The 14,216-nt window shown below is 38.3% G+C and overlaps 1 protein-coding gene across 1 annotated transcript; it reads right to left on the bottom strand.

Annotated features, from left to right (window-relative positions):
• Positions 1-4,498: 4,498 nt before the first annotated feature.
• Positions 4,499-13,113, bottom strand: LOC107099892 (DCN1-like protein 1). The gene is made up of 7 exons (XM_015398183.1): positions 13,055-13,113; positions 11,021-11,237; positions 8,698-8,866; positions 8,276-8,406; positions 8,104-8,186; positions 4,742-4,838; positions 4,499-4,654 (listed from the first exon to the last, which is right to left on the bottom strand). Exons 1-7 carry the CDS (start codon positions 13,055-13,057, stop codon positions 4,575-4,577), a joined length of 780 nt encoding a protein of 259 aa, XP_015253669.1. The 5' UTR covers positions 13,058-13,113; the 3' UTR covers positions 4,499-4,574.
• Between the last annotated feature and the right edge of the window lie 1,103 nt (positions 13,114-14,216).

The following is a 14,216-nucleotide window of genomic DNA, read 5'->3' as shown; positions in this document are numbered from 1 at the left end:
AAAAAAAAAAAAAAAAAAAAAAAAAAAAAAAAAAGCCAGAATAAGTTCTCTCAAAGACATTTTTATTCAGAAACATTGTTTGTTGTATGATTCTTAAAAAAATAAAATCCATTGTGGAGAGGTCAAAGTAAAACCTGGTTAGCTGTTGGCCTGTCTGGTTCATATTGCATCTAATGGCTAAAAGGTCTCTCTAAAAGAAAAGGGCCGCTGCATCCTTCCATGTTTATGGTGCCAATAAAATTGTCCCTGCTCTGTTTTTACATCTAGATTTTTTACAAATGTCTTCAAACCTTGGAAACAAAGTCGAGTGGATTGTTTTTTAAAACTTTTTCAGAATTTTTTTACATGTTTTATTATTTATTTATTTTTTTGCAACATCTATTTTCAAGTAAACAGCTTTGAGGTTTAATCTTTCCATTATTTCAACATATGATTCATTTTGGACCTGAAACAACAGGTCATGATATGTTTCACCTTTTTTAAACTGGATAAAAACAAAAAGTTTATTACAAATAAAATGTAACAAAGTGTGAGTTTCGATCCATATAATTGGTAAAGTGTTGTACACATCGAATTGTCTAGATGCTCAACAAGCCCACAGCTACATTTCCAACCATTTGCCAGCTGCTACAGTAGATCAGTAAATCAATAAGTCTGCTGCGCTACTGTCTTTCACTTTGCAATAAATACTGAAATATCAAAAAAATGTATTTTAAAGGTATTGTGTCGGATGTTTTTTTTTTTGGGTGGATCATCAAAATAATTGGTCGTCCTAATTGTCAATCATTCTGGTGATATGTTTACGTAAGGATGTCCTACGTGCTCGTCCCCATTTTCACTCACAGTGAGTCTGATATAGTGGAAAATTTGCCAATCTTCTTTTGGAAAGTAAGCTTGTAAGAGCGATGCAAACAGCAATTTTTAAACAGAGCGTACACAAGGAGAAATTGGCTTGTGCATGCTCTCAGGAGCGGGTACAGGGTTGTACATGTGCATTTTTATTAAAGCGGAATGGGCGGGTCTTTTCAAAAATTTGCAAAAATCCTTCACTATACCTTTGAGGGCCATTTATAAGACATCAACTCCTGTTTCTAATGTAATTTTTGCAGCACCAAAGATTTTTGCTCTCGTTGCACAAACTTTAATTTCGTTTACTAGCAATCCAACATCAGGTTGGTCTTGTAGGTGTAGTAGTGCATTAGAAAAACCAGCATGCATGACATGATGCTGCTGATCCTAAATAACTATATAATTACTTGAAAGTATTCAAAAGAACAGCAGTGGAAGTTCGGTCAATGAGGCCATTCATCCTGTGAACAAACAGGTGGTTCTTATTAAAGGTCAAAAGCAGCAAAGCTTCTTCCCATTGACGCTAGGTTTGGGTGTAAATGATAAACCTCTGGGATACGGGGTTCTGTTGAGAAAAAGCAGCAGTGAAACGGAAAATATATGAAACCTGCTCCTAGAGAAGGAACAGATGAGGTGTTCCCACTATGGGGACTGCTTCAGAATAGAAAGCAAAACCAGAAAACAACCTGAAAACTAAAGTTCAAATACACTAAAGGATGAGGTATGTTGGTTGAAGTGAGTTTACAGATATACAATATACACACCCAGTGCTTTTAAATCAAAATATGCAGTTTTTTTTTTATGTGTTGAGCAACATCAATTATGAATCATGGATCAATTTCAAATATAAAAAGGAAAATACTTACATTTGTGTTTCAACAATATCCCCAAACACGCAGGTTTGCATGCACTGAAATAACAGCTTTTACCAAAATGTTAAGCTGTACTTACTTTTTTGAACAGGCTAAAATAAAACATGCATTATGGTTGAACAGTAACAAAAGGTGGGATATTTAGTGTGGGATTCATCTTCCCCATATTTAATGATTTCCTGTCAATGTTGGATGGAAATTGTAGTCTATTGATGCCCCCATGTGGTCAAACACATATTAACTGAAATAATCACAAAAAAGTTAACCTGCTCTGCTTTTAAACCTTCCTAAAGTATTTTAAAATGTGTGATGTCATTTCCTAAGCGCAGACAGAGAGCACTATACAACAGTAGCTGTGGTTAGCTTGTGATCATATGACATAAAACTACCTTGGTTACTCAGAAACATGATGCTAAAACAATATTTACTTGAGGCAGCAACTGAGGGGCAAATATGCAACTGTTATCTATGGCATCTGTGCAAACATCGTCTTCTTTTACAGTTTAAAACTGTTAAATATCATTTGTGCAATTGTGCAAAGCTGAAAATAAACTTATGCTTGCATCCACATTCTGTGATTATGTCAGTGATGGCTTATCTCAGCTTTATCTTAAAGAAAGCTAATAACTGTGATAGATAACTGTACATTTTTCTAATTACACAAATGAGCTGCTGCTGCAAAAGAAACATCAGTGTCTGATGTCTTTAACTAAAAGGCATGTTGTGTAGTAAGGATACTTCATGTAAACAAATCTGGCTCCATCAGAGATTAGTCTGAATCAATAAATGCATCTATGAACACACAGATTAACCGAGTGCTTTCCTTCAGGTAATCATAGGCTCCCGATAAAATGCAGTGCCCATTATACATTTTATTTAAAAACAAAATAAAGCATCACTCAGCTCTTCTGAGGAAAAAGACACAAGAGAACAAGCAGCAACGTCATTAAAACATTGAGAACAACTGAGCTCTGGTTAAAGACACATGGTCATTTTCTACCGCATGTCAGCGGCACGAGGTGTCCTGCAAAATAAATTTAGTCAATGCTAATCTGACTCATGAGAAAAATAAAAAACAAAACAAAAAAAATTATTCATAAATGCATCCTCATTATTCTGCTTTATACTTTGCAGCACAGTTGTACACTGGGACATTTCCATATTAGTTTCATTCAAATAAATCCAGTAAATACATCTAGGATTATGGAAAAACTCATGCTTTATATGTCTCTCTCAGATGAGGGTTATACTTCTGCTACTGAAACGATGTTCGTTATCCGCATTAACACTGAAACCCAACGGGCTGCACAGATACAGAATGATCAGACATTTACTCTTAAGGCTTACTCTGTTATCCTGTCATCACCTAGAAACTTCTAAATAATGGCTTCTTGCTGGAAAAGCATACCATGCAACCTTAGTTAACTGTAGAGTTAAAAAAATGAGGTTTGTGTGTTAAATAAAGTCATCTGAGGTGAGATATTAGATGAAAATAATTTCATAAATGTTTTTTTTCTTCTTAAAGAAACCATGGAGATTCCACTACATTATATTTACAAGTAGACATGGGTCGGTATTAGATTCTCATTACATTAAATATCACTGAGGGAAACTTAAAAACAAAATTATAAGATGATCCACGTACATCTATTTAAAAATTCAGCGGTCTGCCAGTTACAGTTTTAAAACATCTTTACTCTCGTACAAATGATGGCCTGGGAAAGCTGCAAATACTTAAACAGTAGAGTTTGGCTTTTTCTGTAAACATTAGAAATGATTTTGATAATTAGAAATAACACAGCTGATGAGCAGCCCTCAGCAACAGGTGGGAGAGGGGCTGGTTTTAAACTGTCAGATGGAAATCAAGAAAACCAAGACCACTAGGGCACTTTTCCCTGAATCTAATATATATATATATATATATATATAAAAAGAAAAAACAAAAACCCTCAAGTTTTAGCAGTTTGGAACATTTAGAGATCCTGTTACGCCTCGTAATCAGCCCGTGTACACGCATCCAGAACTCAAATTTACTCAATTTGATGAAGAATATCATAAAAAAAAAAAAAAAGCCTTTACTTTAGTGAAACTTTATTTCTGAAACCAGGCGAGGTGACGTAAAATGATTTTTAGAACATGCTTTCAATGAGCTCACAATTCCTTGACTGGACATCCACCGAACAATTAAACCAACAGCATTATCATCATCCACGATATGGAGGCATCCCTGTTCAGAGATCTGAGCATTTACTGTACATTAAACAATCATCTTTTGCATCTATAAACTGAATGTAATTATATTATTCTTCTTATAGCTCTCTTTGTTATCTGTCCCATTAGATACAGTATGTACAGTTAAAAACTGCAACGGTTCTGTTGGTGCTGGTGTAGCGAGCACTCTGTCCAAAGCTGGAGTCATGGGATGCACAGTCACGCAGAGCTTCATATACCCAAACAAAGATGACTTGGAAGAATCTTAAAACACACAGCTCTTTTCTGTCCTGTCCATTTAAAGGACGCACAGCGGGTGAATCCTGTCTCTGCGATGCGTCCTCGTTGGCCCGGTGGCGAGGCTGTAGCGCCCCTCCTGGAGCAGAGCGGAGGGCCCTCCAGGACGCTGAGAAACTGGCAATGTCCGTACGAGGCCTCCGTCTCAAGGAGACGGAAAATGTGGCCAGTTGTTCTCAACTCAGCTCCCTGAAAGACGGTTTCAAGTGCTTCTGTTTTCTCTCTGAAGTCTACAGGTTTTTTTTTTCCACCCTTTTTTTTTTTTTTTGTACAAGTCTTAAAAAAAAAACTATGATGTCGCTGTAAAAGAAACAATGTTCTGGTTTTCCAGAGTCGGGATTGGGTTTAGAGAGTTTTACGTTTGGATCCTGTAACAATTGGTCGAGCGAATTCCACAAAATCGTCTATAAGGACCGGCCATGCACCTGAGGGAACGGGATACACCGTCAATCAAACAGCGATAAGGCAGAGAGAAGAGATGCTTTGTGGATATTCTGCAGTTACACACTCACCTTCTTCGTCATAGTTAGACATGTCATCTGCAATCATGTTACCAAAGTCCAACAATAAGTTCCACGTGTCCTTTGGGATGGATCGTTTATGATGCTCCTGGAAAGAAGAAGCGCAGATCAAGATTAGGCTTAACAAGATCCCTCTTTATCACCACAGGGATCAAGCTAGTTTTACTCCAATCTATCTGGAGGATAAAAATCTAAATTAGCTCATTTGGGAGTTTTTTTTTTTCAGATTTCCTGAAAGATACACAACATCTGTTGGTTTTGAGCTTTTAATTCTGAGTGGTGTTTCTATCATGGCGACGCCTTTGAGATAATCTGTAAACAGAACCGACTCATCTAGAAAAATCTAGACTTGGCAGGAAGATAGACTTCCATCACAGCAGACTCAATGCTAAGTTAGCGATAGGATGCAAAGGAAAAAAAACAAAAAAAAAACATACCAGCCTTAAAATGTGCACACTTATTGAACCCTGTTATTACACCTTTTATGCCCTTCTTTCAGATGTATAAATTTTTCTGTTGATTATTACATGTAGTAGGACTGCTACATACAGTAGTACACACTATTTAAGCTGCTGTTGCTGTAGATCAACCTCTTAATAAATCATTCTGTCTTGTTTTTAAACATTCAATGCCATTACTTTTCAGCAATGTTTATAAACTATTGAATTTTTATACTTTGAGGAAAATGAGTATTTGAACACCCTGTTATGTTGCTAATTCTCCCACTTCGAAATTGTGGAGGGGTCTGAAATTGTCTTTGTAGGGTCATGTCCACTGTGAGAGACATAATCTAAAAGAAAAAGACAGAAGTCACAATATATGATTGTTTAACTATTTATTTGTATGATACACCTGCAAATTAGTATGTGTACACCTAAGAGAATCAATGTTAATATTTGGTAAAGTAGCCTTTGTTTGCAATTACAGAGGTCAAATGTTTCCTGTAGTTTTTCCACCAGGTTTACTCACACTGCAGAAGGGATTTTGGCCCATTCCTTTATACAGATCTTCTCTAGATCAGTCAGGTTTCTGGGCTGTTGCTGAGAAACGCAGAGTTTGAGCTCCTTCCAAAGATTCTCTATTGGGTTTAGGTCTTGAGACTGGCTAGGCCACGCCAGCACCTTGCTATACTTCTTCCAGAGCCACTCCTTGGTTATCCTGGCTGTGCTTCTGGTCATTGTCATGTTGGAAGCCTCCACCATCTTCAGTGCTCTAACTGAGGGAAGGAGGTTGTTCCCTAAAATCTAACATTACATGGCCGCCATAATCCTCTCCTTAATACAGTGCAGTCATCCTTTCTCATGTGCTGAAAATCATCTCCAAAGCCTGATGCTACCACCCCAATGCTTCACAGTAGGGATGGTGTTCATCATTCTTCTTCCTCCAAACACAGTTACTGGAATTATGACCAAAAAGTTCTATTTTGATCTCATCTGACTACATGACTTTCTCCCATGACTCCTCTGGATGATCCAAATGCTCATTGGCTAAATTAAAACGGGCCTTGACATGTGCTAGTTTAAGCAGGGGAACCCTCCATGATTTTAAACACTGACATTTTAGTGTATTAATTAAAGTAATAAATAGCAGACTAACAGGTCTTAGAGGGTCAGAATTAGGGCTGCAACTAACGATTATTTTGAAAATCGATGAATCGGCCGATTATTTTTTCGATTAATCGGACACAAAATATTTTTTTTATATTAACCTCTTTATTCCAAAATAAACATTTTAGACAGAACAAACAAGCACACAAGTACAGGTTTCTCATTAACTGTACTGGTGCTATATGAAAAATAAATGTTTGTTTTAAAACTACGCAAACTTACATGAGAAATGTAGCTGTACATCCACAAAATATAGGGTACTTTGTTTCATAAAGCGCAAAAAGAGACAGGCATTTTTGTTTTTTAAAGCCCCTAAGGGGTTCAAACAATAGGCCCCCCCATTTCAACAAATGAGGTTTTTTTAGACTAGAAGAGTTCTGCCTTTTAAGACAGGAAAGTATAGCAGTTAAAGTTGCTACTTGAGAAAATACTGAACCATAGAGATAAAAATAGCCCTGTGATTCAAATTATAAATTGTATTTGGAATAAAAATGAGAGAACTAGGGGTGCTAAAAAACACATCCTCCAAAGACAGATATTTACATGGGAATGTGGCAGATAATTAATTGACATATTACTGATCTTGCTGGATTTTATTCTGCTTTACTTCCATAAATTGCAGGATCTTCTTTACTTTATCTTTGCCAGAAGATTTAAACTTTAAAAGCCTTGCCCTCATAATTTGCAAATTAATTTATTTATAAAGAAAATATAAACGCTGCTTAAGCTAATTCAAATGAAATTAAAAGTAAAATAAGTAGCCAACCTTATCACTGTCTGTAACCTACTAACACGGTAAGGAAAGCATCAGTTGAGCTACCTGAGAAACTAACTTACGTTTCCCCACTTTAAAATGAAACAAACATGGTTACTCATCCTGCTGATCAGCTCTCTTCACTGCCATTGAAGGCTCCAACGTGTTTTCTTTTCAGGTGCTGCGTCATAACAGTGGTGCTTCCGTGCCATGTTTATTTGTTTTTACAAAAGTTGCATGTTACGACTTTTTTCACTTTACAAAGCGCAGGCTATTTTAATTATTGTGATCAATTTGCGCCGTCAATCCCGGGGCATGCGCGCTTCATTTGCAGTCTGGACGCTGAGGGTAAACTCCTCACTAAAATCCTGCGGCTCGGACTGCAGCGCTGAGAGGGATTCTTGTGGGAGAGGGAGAAAGGCGTTGGGATGGGGGAGGCGCCCCACGGCAGCAGCTGCCGCTGGAGGACAAGAGTAGGAACGATGCATGCTTTCACGTAAGAGTCTCCAAAAGCCGCCAGTGACACCGTAAAAAGTCGCCAGATTTGTCGCTAGTCGCTTTTTAAAAAAATAGTCGCTGGAGGGGTCTGAAAAGTCGCTGAGTTGGCAACACTGCAACTGCGGCGCTGACTCGCTCCGCCATATTTTTTTTTCTTCCCCGGGATGACGGCGGCGGATGACGCATTAATCGCGCGACACAACTAATCGATGATTAAATTCGTTGCCAACGCTTTTAAAAGTCGATTTTTATCGATTTTATCGATTCGTTGTTGCAGCCCTAGTCAGAATTATAGCTGATAGACAGGTATTCAAATAATAATTTGCAGCTGTATCATACAAACAAATAGTTAAAAAAATATATACATATATAATGTGATTTCTGGATCTTTTCCCATGATTTCTGTGTGGGAGAACTTTTAAAATAGCAGAATATTTTCCTCATTCTAGGTTATAAATAAAGGAATATGAAGTGTTTGCATCATTTTGACTCACCAAAAGAAATCTATTCCATAGATCGAGGAACTTAAATCTTCCTGACAGAACCAAGTTCCAGTAGGCTACAGCCATCTCCAAATCTGCACGCATACAAAAAGAGAGGAAGCTCTGTTTAGAAACGGGCCCAAGAGGAGACGCTGAGGGCTGGCATCCATGTCGTTTCACCTACCGAGACCTTTCTGTCCGGGATTTTTGGCAAAGTTAAAAGTGAACTGGTAGAAGTCTTTGAACTTCCCACTGTCTTTTAACTCCTGCTCTAATCTTGGCAAAAGGGCTTTCAGTTTTTCTGGGCTGTCGCACCTGAACAAAAACAAAACAGTTGAGTGATATTAAAATAATCACACAGAGCATAACCCAACCAGTTATGACACAACTGGCTGACTGAACACAAACTGGCCAACAGAGCCGGAGATATAGCCCTTTAAAGGCAAAACTTTGCAAGTTTCTCATTGAGTCATCTGAAGAAAACATTGTACCCAGGCTGTGGGTGGATCTATATTTAACCAGCCTTCCCTCCCTTCGGAGCTATAGCGAGAACCACCACAAGATGAAACTGGGGGTATATAACAGGCTGCTGATAATACCACTCACCCCAGCTCTGTCATTCCATCCATAAACTCCTTCTTGGAGAACTCGCACTGAGTGGCTGCGTGAAACTTCCATGCAACAACCAGCACGGTGATGCTGGCTGGATCCAATGAAAGGTCGTCACAAAACTGCTGGATCCCATCGATGCCTATCTTATTTTCATCCTGTGGATCTATTGAGACAGAGTGCTGAGTTAAACTCTTTGGCCTGCTGATCACTAAAGCTTTCTGCAGAAACTGCCTCGCTTTGTTACGTTACAACAAAAATCTCCAAACAATGAAGAAACCTCAGAGATGTGAAGTGGAAGGAAAGGTATAGACCATAGTGAAATTCTTTTTAGCAAATAGAAACTGAAGTTTGGTCTCGATTTTTAATCAGCCCTGAGAATCTGTGAGCATCAGTGTTAAAGTCTTGTAACTTGCAACTCATGAATATGCTTTGATTTGAATCAGAGCCACAACATATCAGATTTCACTTTCGCTTTCCAATAATCTACTTGACCCGTGGATCTAAAAACTGGATGGAAAGGTTAGGACATTTAAATGGTGGGAGGGTGTATGGTGACAGTAATCAAATATCCTTAATTGTATATTAAATAGTGGCATTGCAATCCAATGTTTTCCTAAAGCCCCTGTCACACCTTGACGATTTAGCCAGCGTAAGCCTGACGTCCTAGAATCTTCTAAAACGCTGGCATACGCCGAACTTTCTATGTATTTTTTTATTTTGTGCGTATAAATAGAGTATTCATTACGAGTCCAGTGCATATGTCAAACGACAGCCTAACTTATGCATAACGCACGGCAGCATGAAGCCCATGAAATGTCCCACGGCAGTTTCCTGAAGGGGCAGCAATTACATTAAAAGATTTCTTTGATCACAGTATTAACCTAGCTGCTGTTTACCACCTGACAAAAAAGTCGCAGCAGATTCAGCGTCATGTCTGCTGGGAAGTTTGTTAGTCGTTGCCGTGGGAGTGAACGAAGGGAGGATCCAATGACACTCACCTTCTCACTCACCCTACCACTGGAATAGAGTCAAATTGATGAGATCATGCTGATGTTGGAGGACGGCTAATATGTATTCCCATCTCAGCCCTACCGGATCCTCCATCTCTTGAGGAATGTCTGTTCACCATGAAGTCTGGAGGAGTAGTGACGGTTTCCTCCTGTGAACCCCTTTTTTTATCAAAAAGCTCCCGATACGCCGTTATATAGTAGCTGTGAGTTAGAAACATGTTCAGAGGTCGTCCGGAACACATCCAATACATTACTAAGCATTGGAGGTAAGTTCTTGATAAGTTACGCATCAGTTAAGCACAACTTACTCATAGGTTGTGGATCAGCTAGACGCCACGACTTATGAGTAACTTACACTTAACGTATATCAACAATCAAATAACTTACCTGTAATTTATGTCCCATGTTTGAGCATATTTAACGTATGTTGATGTGTGCTAGCGCGCTTCAGTATGCTTCAGCATGCTCATAACTTATACAAAACTGACTCATAACTTATGCCAGCATTTTTACCAGATTTTTCGTACTTCAGTCATATACTAGCTAAATCATCAAGGTGTGACAGGGGCTTAATTCTGTGGAGGCTTCATTGGAACTGATTCAATGGATGAATGTTTATGGTTTCTGTTCGTTTAGAACATTGAACTTCTACCTCTGGCGCCAACAGTCAAAAAAATGACAAATTTGGTCTTATATGACTTGAGACCCTTAAATGGTTTTGGCTAAGCATATAAAAAGGCCGGAAATGTGGAGTACATAACTTACATTTGCTCTGTTTTTAGATTCTCCCACCTGAGCTGTGGATATCTGCAGCTCATCCAGTCATCATAGCAATCTTGGCAGCCTCAGCCAGCTGCCAGCCTACAGCGCAGACATGCCTTGGTTTGTTTATGCCAAGGCATGCCTTGGTACATGCCTTGGCATAAACAAACAAACTCTATTTCAAGCTTTTCCAAAACTTTCTCCCTGGCCTGTCTGCTGTGTTTGTTAACCAGCATTCTCCAACAAACCTCTAAGGCCTTCATGGAGCAGCTGGATTTATATGAAGGTTGAAATAATAATAACCTACGAAGGGGATAGGCTGCATTAAATGTGATCTAAAGTTAAGAGAGTAGAAAAATTTGAATAAAACAAAAACTATTGTTTTTTTCTCATCTGTTTTGTTTTTTCCTTCCACTTCACAATTATGCCCCAATGTGTGTTTGTCCATCCCATAAAATCCCACAAAACACTCTGACGTTTGTGATTACAGTAAGAAAACAAACAAACAAAAACCTATGAAGATCTAAAGCAGTTATTAAGCTTACCTTTGTAACGGTTATAAAGCTGTTCCAGCTTTTTCCGGTCCACCGAGGTTTTCATGGATTCCTTACAGTAAAGCTCTGGGTTCTGAAAATAGTTGTCCGTCGCAACTTCTAGTTTCCAGTCATTTTGTGTGAGGCAGTAAACAGCTGTCTTCTCCCCAGCCTGTGTGAAGGACATGAACTGCCGTACCTTGTCCCTCTGCGAAGACTTCAGCTTATGCTGTGCAAACACGAGACAGGGGCGGTCAGACACAAGAGCCATCAGACCGGACAAGACGGAAAACAAACCAACACAGAAAGACACAAAAATGAAAATATACAGCGAGCTGTAAACATGGAAATACATTCAGCAGGACAAAAATCCCTTAGATGCTCATATGCTAAAAAGGTTAGTCAGTGACACCGACAAAAAAAGAAAAAGAAAAGACATTTAAACAAGATTGTAATTATGCGCTGTGGGAGAGCAACACATGCTTTTTCTGAGGAGAGATGTTGTGGATACTGAGATCACATGCTGTACAGGGCCCCTCAGATAACTACAGCCACAGATGTAACATGAGCAAGGAAATAAGATGCCATCGCAAGGAGCCACAGATGCAACAAGTCTGGAGTGTAATAGAAGCAATGTGCCAAAAATACTGTGAAACATAAAAATAAATAAATCAAAGAGTGCAGGTTACAGGAAAAACTGAGCAGAGGGCAAGCAATTAGAACATTTAAACCGGTCATTTAAGTTCAGAGAAAAGCTCAAGTCCTTAGACACTATGTTTTAAAACTAGTAAAATACTTCAGCACATGGTTTTCCTCAGTTTAAAGCTCTTATAATGTAAGAAATCACACACACTACAGGGTGGATGGCTGTGCTCTTCAACTGTATGGACTAGCTAGCAGAGAAGCACTGCTTTTCCACCTGTTGCAGTGTAATTCCTGACAGCTGACTGAAAGAAAACAACACTTTTCCTAATTCGCCGTCATTCTTATTAATAGAAAACGTTTTAAAATCTAAAATTTGCAAGCTATTAGCTGGAAAGCTGTGAATATAGTCAATTTATGTTTGAAATTTCAGATTTAAATCCTGCGATTAATATGAGATAGTGTGGTATTTTTATTTAGGGTTACCATGCATCTAATTTCAATGCAGGGGTAGCTATTCCACTAAACCGCATGGCAGAAATTAGATAAACTATAATGCTAATAATTATTTAAGTATCTGTCAAAGAAAAGTAGTTTGGAAGGTCAAATGCACAGATTAGCTCTTTTGTATAAATTTCAGATTGAGCATAATCTAAGGTTGACCACATCCATCCATCTATCTGCAGGGTATATAATATTTACATTGTTTTTATATCTAATATTTCAAACTTTACACGATGGACTTAACTTAAACTCAATGAATCAACAAACTGATCCAGCTGAAGGGAAAAATCTCCACCAGCTGCATCATCTGGACTCTTCCCTGCAGAGCAATATTTCCAGGAAGCGAGGACTAAATGTTGACTTCAACAAGCTGCTAATCAACCTCCTGACATCTTTATTCATTTCAAAACAGGATTCAGGCTTGAACTGAAACGTGTTTGCCTTTTCTTAATAACCAGATTATCATGAGGACACATTTCAGTTAGCTTTACCTACATCCCAGCTAATAACTTAACACAGGCTAACGTTAGCCGAGTTAGCCTGAATGTATTGACAACAACCAGGAGATGATATAATCCGGAGAAAAGTGTCAGTGTGGTTATAAATAAGCCGAGATTTTACCCAAACCACCCAGCCTGAGTTTGAGGTCCAGTGTTTGACCTGCTAGCAGACGAAGTTACTAGACTGCCAAAAAGGGACGTGTGGCTAATTCTGCTAGCTGCTCTCAAAATATCAACTGACCTTCCCTGAAAACAGAAGCGAAAACCATTAACTGAGCACTGGGAGCTGAATAACACTACACACGCCGCGCGCTTCGACACTATCCCATCATTTTTGGTACATAAACATTGATGGCAAAAAAGGCCAGTGCCTGGGTTTGTGTTTATTTTGGTCACCTACCATTTTTACACCCGCTGTTTGACCAGTTTAGCAGCCCGTGTGTTGCCCCATGTGCGCATGCGCAAAGGAAGTAGCTGAGCAGATAGGATCTGCAAGCTCTGCATTATTAAGTTTAAAATATAATCAATGGACATTTTAGTAGAAATATTTCATACATTATTCAGAATAAATTAATATGGGTTTGATTGTTGTATTTGTGTGGGTTCCAGACAGGGCCGTAACCAGGAGTTTTGAAATACTGAAGTCAAATATTGCGATAAATCTTACTTGACAAAACACATCCTAATATGGTGGTTTTAAAAAATATATATATGTTAGAAACGTCAATAAAGAGTTAAATCACACGCCCATAAAGGAGGTGAATATGAACATAACTCACAAAGTGAGAGTATTTGAGTGAGTGAGTGAGTGAGTAAGTAAGTGAATGAGTAAGTGAGTGAGAGAGAGAATAAATGTGAATGTGAGTGAGTGAGTGAGTCACATATAGGCCACTCCTAATAGATGATCAGGTGTACACAGTGGTGGCCGGTGCATATGTTACCTAGGCCTTCAGTTGGCACCTCTCAACTTAATGTACTTCTTATACCTTGAAGGCCAAATATATATCTATGCTTTTTGCAACAATGGGTGTCAAGGGGTTAATATCACCACTTTCGCATTTTCATAGCAGAAACCACTGATAGTATTAAAATACAAAACCTTGGGGTGAGATTTTGAAATAATTTGGTCAGGAAACCCTGTCTGGGTTAAAAGAGGATAGGTGCAGCTATAGGTTGGAGGCTTTCAGAGGATTTAACTGAAAAAAGTGGCAAAATGTAGAATTTTTATAGCAGAGTAAATGTTACTGAGTAACAATAAGTGATCTGTATTTATGTGGAACATTTTTCTCACAATATACATTATTTTCTACATTCTGGTGCTTTTTAGAGAGTTGAAGTAAAGCAGAATGGACACTACTAAAATACTTGCCTCTTAAATATACTTTAAACTAACAATTTCACAACTTTATGTTCATTAATTATTTTCTGCAGTTCAAGTAAATTAAACAATGGGGAACTAATAAGCTATTACTGGATTACTGGCACTGATACAGGAACAGGTGCAATCGAAACCTATGCAAGCTACACTGAGTCTGAATATTTGGTAATAGGCTAAGGATTAA

The sequence above is a fragment of the Cyprinodon variegatus genome, unplaced genomic scaffold (assembly GCF_000732505.1).
Source record: "Cyprinodon variegatus isolate N-32 unplaced genomic scaffold, C_variegatus-1.0 Scaffold916, whole genome shotgun sequence".
Classification (NCBI taxonomy): Eukaryota; Metazoa; Chordata; class Actinopteri; order Cyprinodontiformes; family Cyprinodontidae; genus Cyprinodon; species Cyprinodon variegatus.
This window is presented reverse-complemented; position numbering and strand designations above follow the sequence as displayed.